The 17,775-nt window shown below is 36.2% G+C and overlaps 1 protein-coding gene across 3 annotated transcripts in view; it reads right to left on the reverse strand.

The window, feature by feature from the left end:
• The window catches only part of RGS7 (regulator of G protein signaling 7), a 254,108-nt gene that overhangs the window by 127,343 nt on the left and 108,990 nt on the right, over window positions 1–17,775 (reverse strand). For all 3 annotated transcript variants that reach the window (XM_048937766.1, XM_048937765.1, XM_048937767.1), the window contains one exon: window positions 5,770–5,866. In XM_048937766.1, coding sequence (XP_048793723.1) covers window positions 5,770–5,866 — 97 coding nt within the window. The remainder of the gene's footprint in view (window positions 1–5,769; window positions 5,867–17,775) is intronic.

Consider the following 17,775-nt stretch of genomic DNA (forward strand, 5'->3'; position numbering starts at 1 on the left):
GCCTGTGGGGGGTCCTGTATTATTTTTAGTCAGCTATCAACTACTGTTTCAAATATGTGCCTTCTGAAAACTGAATGCCTATGACTGTGGTCATCAGAATTAATGGTAGAAAATGACTATGATCCAGATACAAAGATAACTAGAATTTTACCATTGAATGGAAGACCATCAAATTCCCTAGGAACCACACGGACACAACACAGGTGCCAATTCCAACTCAGTTTTAGATGCCTAGATTTGTAACAATATGCTCAAAGCTAATGAGAAAACTGACTCACTCTCTCCTTAAAGAAACTTCTAGCTTACCTGAACTGAACCAGAGATACTTTAGGCTCTCTTACATGCTGCTAAAATAATACAATTCAAAAACAAACAAAAGCCACACATTTGTACAGCTCACCAGTTCTAAGTTGGAGCAGTGCAACAGAAAATATGTAATAAACTCCATAAAAACATCTAGTTTACATTACCAGCTTCTATCACATCATCATTTTATAGCTTCATAACATTTGGAAATCAGTAAATTTCTTCTTGTTTCTTGAAGCCAATAATTTAAGTAGGATTTTATGGTAGATTCTGTATTAGCCTTAGTAGCTCACTAACTTGATCTTAAAATACATTCTTTAAATCACTGTGCAGTCACTAAACCCTCAATAAAGGTTATGAATTTGTGTGGTGACTAGTGAAAGGCTATACTGAAGCACAGCGATCTATCCATTCCATACTAGACACTGTAGTGAACTGGGCAAAACACTCAAGAAAATCTATTGTCTTTATCGTGTTGCAAAATAAAAAGAAAACAGCTACTTTCAAATTATACTTACTCATCTTTCCATCATCTCATGTGTGAAATACTCAATTTATCCATTAGCCCTGTTGAAAATGCAGCCTGTCTCTACGGAGATGTACGTGTAGGCTTAATTCACTGAATTCAGATTTGGCTATCAGTTATTCCTGAGTCTTCTTTTCACATAGTTTCTGTTTAGCTCTCATCATAGTCTCTGTTCTGCGCTTTTTGATACAGACTCAAGGTGATCAAGAGACCTAATGGATACTAAAAAAGCAGTAAAATGATTCAGACACAACAAATAATGCATATAGAAGTCTGGGAGAACATTCCATGGAGAAATAATATCTAGGTGAAAGCCTGCTTTTTTTTTTTCAGAAACACTATAGATCATGCAATTAGAAGATGAACATGAAATGCCCCCTCCCTAGAAGCATTCAAGGCCAGGCTGGATGGGACTTTGGGAAACCTGGTCTAGAGGGAGGTGTCCCTGCCTATAGGAGGGGGGTTGAAACTAGGTGATCTTGAAAGTCTCTTTCAACCCAAACTGTTCTGTGATTCAATAAGATACACAAAGACAAACTCCATGGCTACTACAAATGATTAAGATAATAATGTGAATGGTCACAAGCAGACTATTTATTCGTAGTAAAAATAGTTATTGCACTCACAAAGACCCAGAAGCTATTATTTGAACTATGATATCTTCCACCATAGTGTGGCAATATGCTTAAGTAGTCACCGAATCTCAAAATATCGTGAGTTGGAAGGACCACAAGAATCATCAAGTCCAACTCCTTGCTCCACACAAAACTAACTAAAATTCAAACTGTATTTCTGAGTGTTGTTCAAACACTTCTTGAACTCCAGCAGGCTTGGGGCCAAGAACGCTGCCCTCGGGAGACTGTTCCAGTGCCCATCCACCCTCTGGTGAAGAACCTTTTCCTTATGCCCTGACGCAGCTCCATGCCATTCCCTTGGGCCCTGTTGCTATCAACAGAGTACAACGCTGCCCCTCCTTTCCCTGTGAGGAGCTGCAGTTGCCACAAAGCCTCTTTTCAGCCTCCTTTGCTCTGGGCCGAACAAACCAAGCTGCTCCTCACCCACCTTGCCCTATAGAGCCTTTACCATCTTCCTTAGGTGTTCTCTAGTATATTTCTTTCCTCATATTGTAGTGCCCAAAACTGCACACAGTGCCCAAGGTGATGTCACACTAGTGCAGAGCAGAGTGGAAGAACCCCTTCCCTCGCCTGGTGGCAGTGCTGGGCTGGTGCACCCCAGGGTACGGTTAGCCCTTTGGACTGCCAGGGCACTCTGTTGACAAATGAAACTTATCAACCACAACCCCCACATGCCTTTCTGTGAGGCTGATCTCCAGTCTTTCTTCCCCCAGTCTATACATACATCCAAGGTTTTCCTTTCCCAGGTACAGAATGCAGCACTTGCTTTGTGGAGCATCATATGGTTGGTGGTTTCCCGGTCCTCCAAGTTGTCAAAATCTCTTTGCCAAGGATTCTTTATGCTCAAAGGAGTTAGCAGCTCCTTCCAATTTAATGCTGTCAATGAATGTACTTTGTATATCTTCAAGTCCTGTATCCAAGTCATTGATGAAAACTGAAGAGAACTGGCCCTAAAATGGAGCTCAGCAGAACCTTTCTAGTGACTGGCTGCAAGCCTGATGTAACCCCAAACTCATTGACTACTTGTTCATCCAGAAGACAATCACACACCTTCCAAAAGAATTACCATTAGCAATGACCAGTGTGGTACTCACAGTATAAGTCTGTTTTTAACCGGTGATGTTCTAGGATGCTTAGGCCCATTAGTCTGTTTTCTACAAAGCTCTACATGCTTATTCATCTGTTCGTATCTACTCTGAGCCTAGTTGCAAATAACATTGTGGTGAGTCAGCTTGATGTAAACTATCATTACAAAGACCATCTGCTACAGCACATTTCTTTCTGTTCAAAGACCTCACAAGCACTAGCTGAATGAGGTCATTTAGCAAGATTCAAGAAGGGCTAACATCTAGTGTAAAAATATTATTGGTCAAAATCACACTAGGCATACAGTATCCTGTAACAATGGCTCCAGAAGGCAGTTAGTATCAGGACTAATCAGTGAAGTGCTATCTGATTAAGCAAGTTATAGCTGGGTAGTCAGTAGAATATCTATTCTATGAATGGCATAAACATTGGTAAAAAATATTGAATGCAATGAAACCATTAGCTCATCACATCCAAGAAGAAACACTGCAGCATAATTCTGAGATTTGATATTTTTGTTGCTTGCCATGATAAATTAAAATGCACCACAGACATCTACTGATGTGCACAACAGGTTGTAGGTCTACCAGAAATACAAACAGAAGTCAGTAGTCAGCTCCCAGTACTGCACTTCCAATGATTCTTTTATGCAAAGTGCCACTTGGAATTAGTCAAGGATGCATTTTTTCCTCTTCAGTATTTGTTCATTAATATGTATAATAAGCCCTATCATTTCTGTTACAAACTTTGCAATATACTGAGTTGTTCACCATAGCTATTTGAATAATATGAGGTATAATTTTATCGTATAAAAGAATTTAAATGAGTATCATTAACATCATTGATGCTAAACAGCTGTGAAGAACTTCTCCAAACCAAGGGATGGAGTATAAGGAATAGGACAACTGTCAATTTTTGTGTCTGTTTTTTACCTCCTTGTTTTCAGTGTTTTGTATTTTTGCACATTGGAGTTCAGTCAAGAATTGAGAGTTTATTCATAATTCGTTTCACCTCCTAGGTGACTGAAATGCTGTTATCCAAATTAGTCTGCAATTCACTAGCTAGTAAATTTACACCACAGATAAATTTGCTGCTTACTCAATCTCGCACACTCCCAAATAAGCATATATGCTCCTGATGAAAATATGAGTACTATTATGATACATGTATGGGTCTGTATTCTTTTTCATCAAATGGCTTCCAAACTCAATCTAAGCATATTTTAATCTGGTAAACTCAACTAAATTATTTCTTTTTGAAAGATTTCAAGACAGAAATCAAATGAAAATTTTGTTTGAATTCAAGCAGATTACACACACTCAGGAACATATGTATGAGTCTTCAACATTAAGCAGCATATTTGCTCTCCATGAAAACATGAAATATAAGAAATATATTTTTTCAAAATTTCACAAGGTGAAATAATCCTTAACATATTATTATTTTTCCTTTTGTGATCTTGTGAAGAATAACAATGCATAGAGTACTGGCTGTGAAGAATTACCTATATCTGAAATGTTTCTCTGTGTGTATATTTTACTTGTAAAAACATCAAAGGAATGACTCAGTAAATGAGATAATACAGTCACATTGTCCCATTTTTTACAATCATAACATTCTACTAACAGGTCACATTCAGATACCTTTCCCCAAACTTCTTTTGCTAATTTATTCGTCCTTAATAGACATGGTCAGTAATTCTGCAATAAGGACTACCTGCTGTCTAAACTAGTCTGCCATTCTGTTTTTAGAAACAATAGCATGAAATACAAGAAAACAAAAATTAAAATACCCCTCCTGCTTTTACAGTGATAGCCTGTAAGACAGAAGTACAGAATTGGAAGTGTCCTCTGGAAATCATGAAGTCCAACTCCCAGCTAAAGTAGCTTGCTGGAGAAAGTTTCCAGGTGGTTTTTTGCTGTATCCAGAGAAAGAGTCTCCACAAGCTCTCTGTGCAGCCTGTTCCAGTGTTGTGTAATACCAATGTAAAAAAACTTTTTTCTCATTTTCATAGCAAACTTCCGCTTCTCCAGTGTGGGCTCATTGCATCTGTAGCTCAGCATAACTGAAGAGAGGCTAGCTCCATCCACTTGACATCCACCCTTTAGATATTTGTAAGCGCTGATAACATCCCCTCTATGTATTCTCTTCCCCAGACCCTAAGGATATCTATGAATTGTTAAGATTAATTTTAAAGATTGTTTAAAGGCTCTAACAGGTATTATCTATGGCATAGACACAAGCATGAGTCTGACCACTTGTAGAAACATGACTTAACTGCGGCATACCTACTTATTTTTCTCTCCTCAATCAAACAATTGCAAAGTTCCAAATTGTATGGGATGTTTTCCTGGGCAGCTGGCTAGATATAATACATGCCTTTGTAAATATATGCAAATACATGTACTACTTTTTTTTTTCTTGTTTTTTCCAGCAGAAGGAATGTAAATATTAAGTGCATTAAAAATATAGCTGTGCTTTCCTGTTTTTTGTTTTTTTTTGTTTTTAGTAACCTACTGCAAAAATTACTGCAATTGTATTTGAGGTAGAAAATCTAAAAATGAAAAAAAATGAATTGCTATGATTTTTCTTCCTTCCATCCACCTCCTCCCAGTATTAAATAGATAGTTACTAGTTAATACTAGTTAATTAAAAAATGAACATATTTTTGTGAATGCAACAGTACTGGCTTGGGTTACCTATAAAGTTTATGGCTGTTTTGCATGTCATCACAGAAATCTCAGCCAAAGCTCATAAAAGCAGATTGTAAGTGTTGTAAGAAATATCAACAATTCAGCATCATGTGGAGCGCTATGATTACTATTTTCATGTGCTGATGATATAATAGTTCTTATATTCATATACTGGCCTATATTTTAAACTATTTATACTTGCCATATAAACAAGTTAAAAATCAGATCTGAAATGCAAAAACACTGCAATAAAAATAAATTGAATTTTTACAGTAAAGTAAGTACTGCCTTCGGAAAAACTACTGGACAAAAACACATACATGAAAACACATTTTAATGTGCAAGAAATATATAAACAATTTTTATTATCAAAGTACTGAAAGGGTAGGGTAGTTAGTTTCTCCTCAGACCAGGCAAATGTGAATTCCCCATAACACTAAGGTAAACGTTTGCCATTTGAGCATCCTCTTACACAATGTAAAATGGGAATCTTAAATAATATCAAAATCACACTGACTCTTACCAGAAAAGACACTGGGGATCTTGGAAAGAAAACTTTTGACTGTACGAATAGGAATCCCATTTTTCTCATCTTGCATGCGAGCTATGACGTCTTCCATCTGAACACAGATAAAAAAAAATGAAAGGAAGAATAAAGAAAGTCAGAATTATTCCTGTAAGAACTTCTACAATAAATCCTAGGTCAATCTCTCAAATTAAAGGTCCACTCTTGCTACTTTTTTTAATTTACAATTTTTATTTTAGATGCTTTTTAGCAAGATAAAGTATTGGAAGTACTTTATCATAGTCAACAATAACAATGTATGGGCTCAAGGTCTTTAGAGAATGAAATATCAGAATAGAAAAGGTATAAAGTGGATAAAAATGGTTCAATATTGCTGGATGCAAAATTTAATGTTTGATGGTATTACTGGTATTGTATTGAATACGAAAGTATAATACATTCATTCATCCTTCCACAGTCCTGACACAGTTGTCAAAGGCTGTTCAAAACAAAAAATAGAGCCTTGAAGTTCAAAGCAAAAAATCCTTCTTTTGTTTTGAGAAATGAAAAAACTATGAAACAATGCAATTTTGCAGCCCTGGAAAAATCGGGGCCAGAAACAGAATTTTTTTTTAATAGCTAATGGAGTGGATATAAAAACATTTAAAATGATTTTACTCTATTTTTCTCATATTTTCCTCAGTAACTCAATTTTACAGGATATTTTGATCCATAAATTTTATAAATCAAGCTCAATGCAAAGGTTCACTTTCATTTGAAATACAAACACTTTTGTTGGAAAATACAAAGACTGTTTAGACAGAATCATTGGCTGACAATACAATTTTTTATTTTCTACAAATTTCATAGTGCATCTTAATTACATATTAAATAACTTTCACCTTTCTTCCTTTTCTTTAAATGCCTTACCTCTCAAAATATAAAATAATATTCTGGTAAAATAAATTATAACTATCTTCTTTCCTTAATTACCAAAGAAAACTGAATCTCCATCTGACTGAACGTTTCATATTACTACTCAAATCTTAAAAAAACTGGGGTATGTCATCTATGTTCCCCAATAAGTAGTAAGTCGAGGCGGGGGGGGGGGGGGGAAGTTCTAAAAGTTTGTGACTGGGTGATGTGGAAAAAAAGAGAAAAACAAATTATTCTAACACCTTCTTTTCTGCATAAGTCTGATGACTGCAATCAGCAAATAGCAAATCAGCGTTATTAGCAGCTATGAATAAATTCCCATAGTGGAGATGTGTACAAATGCAAGAAAGGGAGAGGGAGCTGGGATCACATACATGGTGTACATACCAAAAGTGAATATAAAATCAAACACTTCCACTGCTTATGGAAAACCTGCTTATGCAGTGTCTGGAGATTCAAATGTTCTCTCTAGTAACAGATCACATATTACCAATCCAAGAAACTCAAATCCAGTGGCGTAGTCCAAAACAAAAAAGTACAGCAAAAAAGCAGACATTGTCCAATAGCAAGATGTGGAACGCTGAGATTCCTGTTCTGTTTTAAAGAATATACAAATACAACTCCAAAGAAAGGCAGTAATAGTTTTTTTCTGTGTCAATTTACGACATTCATTTAGCATGAAATTTTATTAGTTAAGTAGAAAAAGCTATGAATTATGTTCCAAAGAAACAATCAAGTAGACAAGCTGTTGTCTACAAAATGGAATCTGTCCCTACATTTATTGTCCATACAAATAAGTGAAAGTTTCCTTCAACTCCCCAATTCATGAGCTTCTAAATGTGGACGAAGTCTCTCAAATTCAAGTGAGTATCTTTGCTTCAAACAATAAAGTACACTTAGAGATATAGGGGTATTCTGCAGAAAAAAAATGTACATAAGTAAACTTGATGATAAATTGTGCACATGCATTGTAAGCAATGTAAAGCAACATGATAAAGATACATTTACATTATAATAAGTGGAACTCAATCTGGAAACACAATATTCCAGAGAGTGATATGCAGATACTTCTTTCTTAGGAATTGCACAAAAGTGCAAACAATGATTAGCATTATTCATACTGTTGGTAATCAGTCTTTCGAGTGTATATGGAATAAATTACTGACGTTTACATATGCTTCCCTAAACTTGCGTCATGGACAGGTTTTAAGCTGAAGTACATAAAACATCATTAGGACAGTGAGATCTTGGATGGCTGAACTGCAAAATTATACACCTCCTGCAGGTCTAGTTCAAAATATTGTTCTGTGTCAACTGTGAATACCCTTTATGCAAAACTCAGCTTGCATGCCAGACATCACTATTGTGAGCAGATTGGTTAGTTCAGCATGAAAAGATTACTGCATAATAACTGGAAATGATCTGACAAGATAAAACACAACACACACCTTACTAGTTATAATTGACCTGCTAGTCTTTTCTATCAAGCAGACTGCTAAGCTTTATTTGTCTTTTCCCTTTTGAACTGCAAGACTAAAAGGTCTTTTATTTTTATGGTCATCTTAAACCTCAAGGTGTGATTTTATTTTTTTTTTTAAAGAAGAGCTTCAATTAAATATTCAAAATCATCTAATCCAGCCTGCAAAGTTGCACAGTTTAACTTCAAGTACACATAGTCCGTTTTTCTGCAGTTTTGGCTGTTTTAAATGCAGCAAACGTATAATCTCTTCCACAGAAAACATGTCCTCATTTAATTATATTTCGGAAACAGCACTAGAGGCTGCCATTCATCAACAATGATTTAAGACAATGAGAAGGGCAAAATGTTTTAATTAGAATGATAAACAAAAATGGTCATCTAAATTTGCTTAAGAATTCTGAGAAACACAAGCTGATGCCTGATACAGAAATTCTCCTATTTTTTTTTTTTTTTTTTTGCATCTGAGTAACCTGACCTGATGCTCATAAGGGAAACATAGCTCCTTCATTTCCCCTCACAATTAGGCTTTCCTAGTGTTTTATCTCCTGCTTACCTTGCTAAACCTCACCAGCTTTAACCATGCAATGGGATTAACTTTTTTAGCCCTAAGCCTTCTTGGAGAAGTCAAAGAAAACAAGTGCACAAACAACTGCCTCATGATCATTCTCAAAACAAAGCTTAATATGCATGAGAAAAAAAATAAGTTATATAAGCACACTTCATAGCACTTCTCAGACACAGTTACAGAATTAACAGGGAAAGTAGTTTCCAATGCAGCAAGGATTCTGCAGGTGTTTTCTGAGTAATTCCAAACATCAAAGACTGTGTCATTTATTTACTACTGAGTCAGTTCAAACCCTGGCAAAGCTCATTAAACTTCTGATGCCTGAGGCAACTCAGACCAAACTTAAAACACAATGTTATTATTTAAAACTTCACTCACCTCCTTGTGAAGATAATTTGCAATCTTGGTCTTGATATATAAGTGTACTGTCAAATTTATTTCAAAGACAAACTCTATGACAACACTGCCAATGCATCTAACGTGAAGAACAAATATGACTGTGAGAGCTAGGAATGGGGAAGTGCGTGGCCTTCCACACGGGCAGAACACACTGAGAGCTGACAAGACTTCAGGCAGTGGTATGTGAGTATAGGAGAAATAGCTTAAAGTTATCAAGACAGAAGCAAAGGTGAGAGTTTTCAGTTGAGCGTACTTCTAAAGGTTGGATGAAGAACTGTGCTAATTTGGCTAATTTTCTTTTTTGATGGTCATACGAGGTTTCTGCCACAAGGGATACAATTCGCCTCCTCTGTCTTTAATCAGTTTCTACCCCAAAGGTATCTCCATGGTGGACAGTGGAAGGCTTGACAACAAACACATACCAGTATCCATTATGTACTTACAGCTGGAAGAAATGAATCCAGCTCCTAGGAGCAGAATTTTTATAGCTTCTTAAATTTCAAAGACGTGGTTTGGGATGACCCAGATCATTAAATTTGTAAATCTGAATTCAATTACTAAGCATACAAATCTTGCAAAAAAATAATCTCTCTGCTCATAATTTGGCATTGGTGCTTCATAAGAAGCGTTTTTCATGTGAAGCAGTATTACCTATATTTGCTCTTGCTTTCAACAGTGATCTTATTTTGAAACTCCATTTTACTATATGTGGTCCCTCCACATTCTCTACTGGAGATTTTCTGTTGAAATGCTCATCAGCTAAAAAGCCTACAATTACAGGGTACAGAGAATTGGGAAGAAAGCCTTTTGCTGTGCTTCACTGAGGTAAAAATTTGTATGTTTAGATGAAAAGCTGAATTACCCCATCAGACCCAATCTAGTTGCTCCAGTCTATTTCTTCCCATGTGAGCTGCTCTTTGCATGGACTACACACATCAACAATCACTGTAATATCCTTCTTTAATTAAATCATCACAGTGCCACTTGAGAGATGCCTAACTCAGTGAACCAGGGGGCTTTTTCAGCAAGTCAAGCTGCATCACGGAGAAGTAAAGAGCACAAAACACAGCAACTCCCAGGAGGCTGCACCAGCAAGCACAGATACAGACAAGATGATCATCACATAAAATATTTCAGTGATGTCCACCAAACTAAAGCAAATCACCTCAGGTCAGGAATGTTGACAACTGTTTTTGTAAATCATATAGAAATGAAATAGATGACATCTCTATACCCAGGATTTTAGCATTTTTCCTCTCACACAGAAAGTCACAAAGAAGTCCTGGCTCCATAAGCAGTGAACTCTGTATTGAGGCATTATCTATGTTCAGTATTAATGATTCCACTTGTAATTATCAGTTTGTGAATATCTAATTAAGATACAAATTTATTTGTCCTATTTATTTATACTGTTTCAGATACAGTATATATAAACCATTCCAGACTGGCTGCAAGGAGTGGTACTACATACATTAGAGGCGTATGCTCACATTAAATGAGTGCAAGGCAAGCTTTTGTGTTTGTTAAGAATAATCTGAATTTGCTTGAAAATCAATTCCAGTTCTGTGCAATTGTTATTGACACTGGAGTTACCTGGGCAAGTTTGAGTCTTAAGGACAATTAATGAACATTTAAGTACAGAAATATCCACCTTTCGGCACTGTTGAACTACATAATGTTAAGGCTGAGGGAAATCACTCCATTCCTAAATACGTATTATCAAAGAAGAAAAAAAGCACAGTTTTCATATAATGTATACTGAAATCACATAGAATATTCAGTCAGTTAAATTACTGGTAGCTCAAATGTTAATAACCATCACGCTGCAAAGAATCGTCCGCAATGTTATTTTACATGTTATTTAAGAGAAAGTATTTCTGAGTAAGTAATACAGTGCCAACATCAAAAATGCTGGAAAAAATAATAGAAAATAGTCTGCTGAAACAGAATTTAGGTTAGCTCTGGTTTGTACTTTTTAGAGAAAGCATAAATTAAAGCATACTTTGAACTCTGGTGAATAACCTGTAATCATATGGCATGTTTAGAAGCTACAGCTGTCAGTGCCCCTAACTAAAGAATGGATTAAGGTTAATACCTATAATATAACATCATACAATACTGGATGGAAAACCTTGAAGATAGTGTATAGTACATTCTGCACACAGTGATTTAGGTCGCTCAACTGGAAAGTTGATCTCTGTGGCCCCAGATTGACATTTCAAAACAACACTGCAAAAAGGTTTGGAATTTTTTCAATGAGAAAGCAAAATGCCAAAATTCAATAGACAAATGCCAGAACAGATTCTGGTACCCTGTGTACAGGCCAATATTATAAAGAATATTTTGAAGAAGAAGAAAACCAAGCACCTATTTTTACTGGAAATGCAAAACTAGGGCAGATTTAGCTTATACAAAGCACCTTCAGCTACAAAATTGACAGACAAGTAATGAGGCATCGTACCTTCAAAGAAACCACAAAACCATTAGCAGTAGGATACAGCAGAGTCTAAAAAAAAAAAAAAAGTGCTATTTCTCAGGAAAATACTTCTTTTATTCCCAAATATTGTCATTAAATTTAAAAGTATACAGAACAGATATTTTTTATGTTAGTATAGCTTTCTTATGTAATCTGTTATTAATAGTTTTAGATCCAAATTTGTGTGGTTAGAGACTTCTCCTGGTTTATCAAATGATCTAAAACACAACTAAGCCACAACATAGCAGCGTACCAGTTTAGAAGTAGCTATTGCCAGGCAAGGAGAACTTTAAATAAATGTAATTATTCTTCAAATACTGAAGACTGAAGCAGTAACTACAAAAATATTTAACCTTACATTGAGAGAAACAACATTACAGGGTAAACGATGACAATACAATGGAATACTGATTTTAAAAATGAGCCTTGCTGTATTTTGACAGCCTGCAGCCTGCTTTGGAGAACAGCTGATGAGGACACTGATCAAAGTCGGGGATTATCTCAATGAAAATGCAAGGAGGAACACTTTAGAGAACAAAGCCTAACTCACTCCGTGATTTTTGCATTGTTTGCTACTCGGTGGTGATGGAACAGTGAAGCTGAGCTTCTGATAACCCTTCAGCATCCAGGAAATTGAGATACCACATATGAACTATGTTTCTACCTCTGCTGGTATTTGAATTGCTCTCACGCATTAAGCCCCATTAAATATAAAAATACAAGTGCTACCACCTAAACAGATTTTTGCCAATACCTACACTCTTGTAAGAGATCTGTATTCATGTAACAAAGTTGTTCTTGATAATTGTATTACCATATCACAGAATTACAGAATCACAGAGTTGTAGGGGTTGGAAGGGACCTCCAGAGATCATCGAGACCAGCCCCCCTGCCAAAGCAGGTTCCCTACACCAGGTTGCACAGGTAGGCGTCCAGGTGAGACTTGAACATCTCCAGAGAAGGAGACTCCACCACCTCCCTGGGCAGCCTGTTCCAGTGCTCCGTCACCTCACTGTAAAGAAGTTCTTGCGCATGTTTGTGCGGAACTTCCTATGCTGCAGTTTCCAGCCGTTTCCCCTTGTCCTGTCTCCACACACTGCTGAAGAGTCCAACCTCACCATTCTGCCCCCCACACCTTAGATATTTATAGACCTGGATCAGGTCCCCTCTCAGTCTCCTTTTCTCAAGGCTGAACAGACTCAGTTCACTCAGCCTTTCCTCATAGGAGAGATGCTCCAGGCCCTTCACCATCTTTGTGGCCCTCCGCTGGACTCTTTCCAAGAGATCCCTGTCTTTTTTGTACTGGGGAGCCCAGAACTGCACGCAGTACTCCAGATGAGGTCTTACCAGGACAGAGTAGAGGGGGAGGATCACCTCCTTTGACCTGCTGGACACGCTCTTTTTAATGCACCCCAGGATGCCATTGGCCTTTTTGGCCACAAGGGCACACTGCTGGCTCATGGCCAACCTGTCATCCACCAGGACACCCAGGTCCCTTTCTGCAGAGCTCCCCTCCATTTCATAATCATTTGTTCACCGTCTGTTACACAATTATTTAAAAACAATTATTTTATTTTACCTTATTTGAATAGACATAGAGTCATAGATATTCTGTCTTTCTGTTCTTGAAGCATGTATAACTTACCTGTTTTCACCTTAAGGACAATGTAAATGAAAGGAAAACAAATTAATTACTGAGGTACTGATCTGCCAAGCAATCTTCTACAGAGAGAAAGGACAAATTCAACAGAAAATACAATCATTACACATTCTATATGCAAAAAAATGTATCAAAAGTGTAATAAACAGAGTAGTTACAAAATTTTCTGTAAAAATTCAGCAACTGATTTTCCTATTCTCCCTCTTCATTAAAAATCCTTTGAGCTAGCAGAAATTTCAGGCATGTTCATCTTCTTACTGCTCTTCAGAACATCACATACAAAAGTAGCTTGGCATGTCAGAGCTACCTAATATCTCCTGTGAAGCAGCAACTCAGGAACTGCAGTGAAAACCATAGGTTAATATATGCAAAACATATATGTATTAACCTACCCTACAGTAGTACTTCTCCATGTCATTTTTTCTCTCACCCTCATTATATAAAAACTTAGGCTTGACTTCTATTTTCAAACGCTTTTTATGGTTTTGAAATTTATTTTAATCTGAATGGGAAAAAAATGTCAGTGCTTGCTAAGAAATAAAACTGTGAAAACAAATAGTTCAAGTCAGAACTTTTTAATTTTGACAAAATTTCCGTCTTCTATTAATAAATAGTATAATTAAAGCATAATTAAAACTATTATAGGTATTTTTCAAACAATGACAAAATTGCCATCATTTAATTTATAATTTCACAACATTTCTAGAAATTTTTTTTTCAGTATGGGATTCTAGATATATCTGCCTATTCTAAGATGTAATTAACGTTTCATTAAAATCCAATTATCCCATGACTGACTAAATGTTTTCATGGTACCCATAAATTTCTGATATTCTCCTAAAAATTATGAAAATCGTGACTGAATGAATGTAGGCCTTTGTTTCTCTTAACAGTTACTTGGAAAAAAAGACAGAGTATTGACAGGGGTTTTAATTCTACACAATGAATAGACAAAACAGAAATGAAAAATCCTTGTTGAAAAGCCTGGTTAGCCATAGTCTTATCACAGCAATTTTCCTAGAAGCTTTCTTCATATGAATCTCTGAAAAAGTTCAGTAGAGCCAGTCTGACAAACTCTAGTGAAGCTTCTAAATTTCATCTCATGTAGTTACCTCATAGACAGACACAGCTATTGACTTGACTTCATTTCTTCGATTAAGTACATATTCAGTTTACATGATTTCCAAAAGCCCCGTCCATCTTTATCCATTCATAAAATAAATATTATTTTTCTCACTCTCACTTGCACACCGCCATATTTTCACAAGGATTCTCTACCCTGTGGCAGTTCAGGAGCTATTTCAATAAAGCTTTATTCATCAAAGCATTAAATACTTGGCAAACTTAAAGGTTGAATTTTTTTAAGGAAAAATGGATGTATCTAGTCACCTAACCGACCTTAAAAGATGGTAGGCTGACATATCAAAACATAGAGGCTGGCACAGAGATGGGTATTTTCTTGCACTTTGTGAAAAAGAACTCCATTTGAATATAATATTTTCTAGTTCAGATTTTGTCCGGTCACAGTATAATCAGCAAAAGAAAAACATTTTGTGATACTTCCTTTCAATGTATGTAGTGATTACATCAGCTATAAGGTTGTCATCTGGTTGTTAGAAAAGAATTAAAGAGATTAAAATGAACTATTCCTTCCTCTCATAATTATTAAAAAAAATAGTTTTTATTTTTTATGAAAATGAACTTCTTTTATGAGTTCATGTTACACCGCTAAGGAAAATCCAACTGTATTTTAATTGCCTTAGGAAAAAAAAAGAACTACTTTCGTTTTTTACTTTATTTTGCCATCAAAACACTTGGTTTTGAATTCTTATAATTTTGACACTTAAAAGCAGATCAGGTCTGAATGTTCTGCGCTTGTCCAATTTAGTCAGTTTGACATTTACTGAATCTACATTTTATTTTTCTTTGCAGTCATATTCCTTTTGATTAGAAATACTGTCTTTATTGTCACTTCATTGTCAAATCATGCTTGTGACACAGATTTGAAATGTGAGTTTTTAAAATTGCCAATGATGGCTATAAAACCATTTGTTCAGTCTACATGATAGACAATTAGGAAAGGAGATATTCTTCTGTTAGAAACCAATTCCAGTATTCACAAACTATTACATTCTCTCTGTGTATATACTGAGAGTAGAATAATATTAAAATTAAGCACACTATAATTTGCAACCAAAAACTGAAAATGGATTGAGTGAGTTCAAAATCCAAATAATTTCAGGATTAAAGCAATCTAATCATTTGTGCATTTGCGAGGAATGTTATTTTTAGCCGAATTTGGTTTTGCCAGAAGTACAGACTCATTCTGGATATTAACTATGGTGAGCAGAACACAGGACAAAATTGCTACTTCTGTCATTGCAAATGATATATAAAAATATTCTAGCTTGTATCTTGCAAGCTGTCCTCTTGCAACCCAGTACAAGTTTGTGGAAACACAGCAACTTACATCACCATGAAAACATCCATGGGGAAACAGGGGCAGACAATTAGCGTCAAATTCAGTAATACCCATCATACAGAATAATTTAGCCTCCTAAATAGAAGATGTATATTGAACCCTGTAGTGGAGTGCACTGAACATTCACATAAAAATGCATCAACATTTATTCCCAAAATGAGTGATTTTCCAGTACAAGGAAAATTCCACACTTCAGGAAGGACTCTGTTACCAAAGGATAGAAAGCACACTGTCCCTTCAGTAAACTTGCTGTCCTGCACCTTATATTTTCTGTGCAAACAAGCAACTTCTTACCTTGTCAAACTGGTCTAGAGAAAACCTGTGGATGATGATGATGTCTCCTGAAGGTGCAAGTCAGAATAACAGAATACACTGCACATGGAGATAGGGATTTTGCTTTCCACTATCACTCACTAATGAACTCACTCAAATCCAAATCAATGTACAGGAACAAAGTGAGCTTTGTTTTCCAATAGATTTTTACTACAGGGCAAAACAGCACAATACTGAAGTTTACCTACTAAATGGATGGATACTGAACCATCACTGAGCTACCAGTTTAATGAATGAAATGCAGCGATGCACTCTCACATGCACCACTGACGTTTGTAGGACTGAAGCCTATGGTTAAAATTAATGACTGATTAAATTATAAATTTAATTAATTCAGTATAAATCAATGCTTGATTCTTTCCAAGCAGGTGGCAGAGTACTTTAAATATACTGGACACAACTAACAGTCCCTAAACTGGATGACCAGGAGGTCTGACTGCAAGGATAGACCAGGCACTTTCAGCTCAAGAATTATCATATATTGCTTGAGGTAGCCAAATTACTTTTACTTTCCTCTAAAATCTATTCACTTAGACAGAGCTTTTAGTGATAAGTATGGGAAGAAATGATATAGATCATTTCCATAATGGGAACATTTTTATTGATGTTTTGTCATTTCAGACATTTCTAACCAATGTTTTTAACTGGAGTCTGTCCACTCCTTCAAAACACTTTAAATGTTTATATTTCATAAAATCAGAAGAAAAACAAACCACGTCTCTACAGATTGAAAAATTTATACATTTTTGAATAACGATAGGAAAGTAAGATATAAGCAACTTGAAGTGGATAACAGACAACTAGCAATAGCTAGCAATAGCCAACTAGCAATCCACCTGGTAAGGACATTACTTCAAGACTCTTCCATTTCACAAACTGCACTGAATGTGTTCTTACAAGTGAAAGAGCTGCCCATCAAAATCATGTTCAAAATTCATCGATGCTTGCTGAATACTTTTGAAGAGCAACAGTGACTGTTAGCAAAGTGAGGTGGTGTGTAGTGTGTTTCAGCAGTGGCAACACTGTCGTGAAAGACAAGCAACATTCTGGACAGCCATGCACAGCTGTCACCCCCAAAATATTGATCAGCTCATCTGTACAAATCAGCAGATTACAAGTTGTGAAGCAGGATATTGGCTTCAATGCATTGGAAACAATGATGGTGATGTTGGAATATCACAAAGCTTGCACCAGATGTGTGTCACAAATGCTCACGCAGGAACAGAAAGAACACCATATGCAAATTGGTCAGGAGCTACTGAACCAATAAAAGGCTGAAGGTGACAGTTTCTTCTATCACATCATTACTAGTGATGAGATGCAGAGATGAGGCGCCACCACTATGAGCCAGAGTCAAAACAGCTGTCAATGGAATGGTCACAAGTGAATTCCCCATCAAAGAACAAGTTTGAGATGCAGCCCTCACTAGGTGAAGTGATGTGCACTGTGATTCTTAGGGATTTGCTGGGACCCTGACAAAACCATCAGCTCTGAGTGTTGCACTGCAACTATCTAACTTTGCACTAACAAGTAATATTACTGTGCTCTTCGTATTTGTTGTAGTTGCCATGGAAATAAATATGAGAGATTACTTTCAGAGCAACCACATTTTCATTATGCACTCACTTGGCAGCAACCCCGTCCTTCTTCTCAAAAAGGTACAGAAACAGGAAGGAGGTATAATATATATATT

Source organism: Lagopus muta, chromosome 2, assembly GCF_023343835.1.
Source record: "Lagopus muta isolate bLagMut1 chromosome 2, bLagMut1 primary, whole genome shotgun sequence".
Classification (NCBI taxonomy): Eukaryota; Metazoa; Chordata; class Aves; order Galliformes; family Phasianidae; genus Lagopus; species Lagopus muta.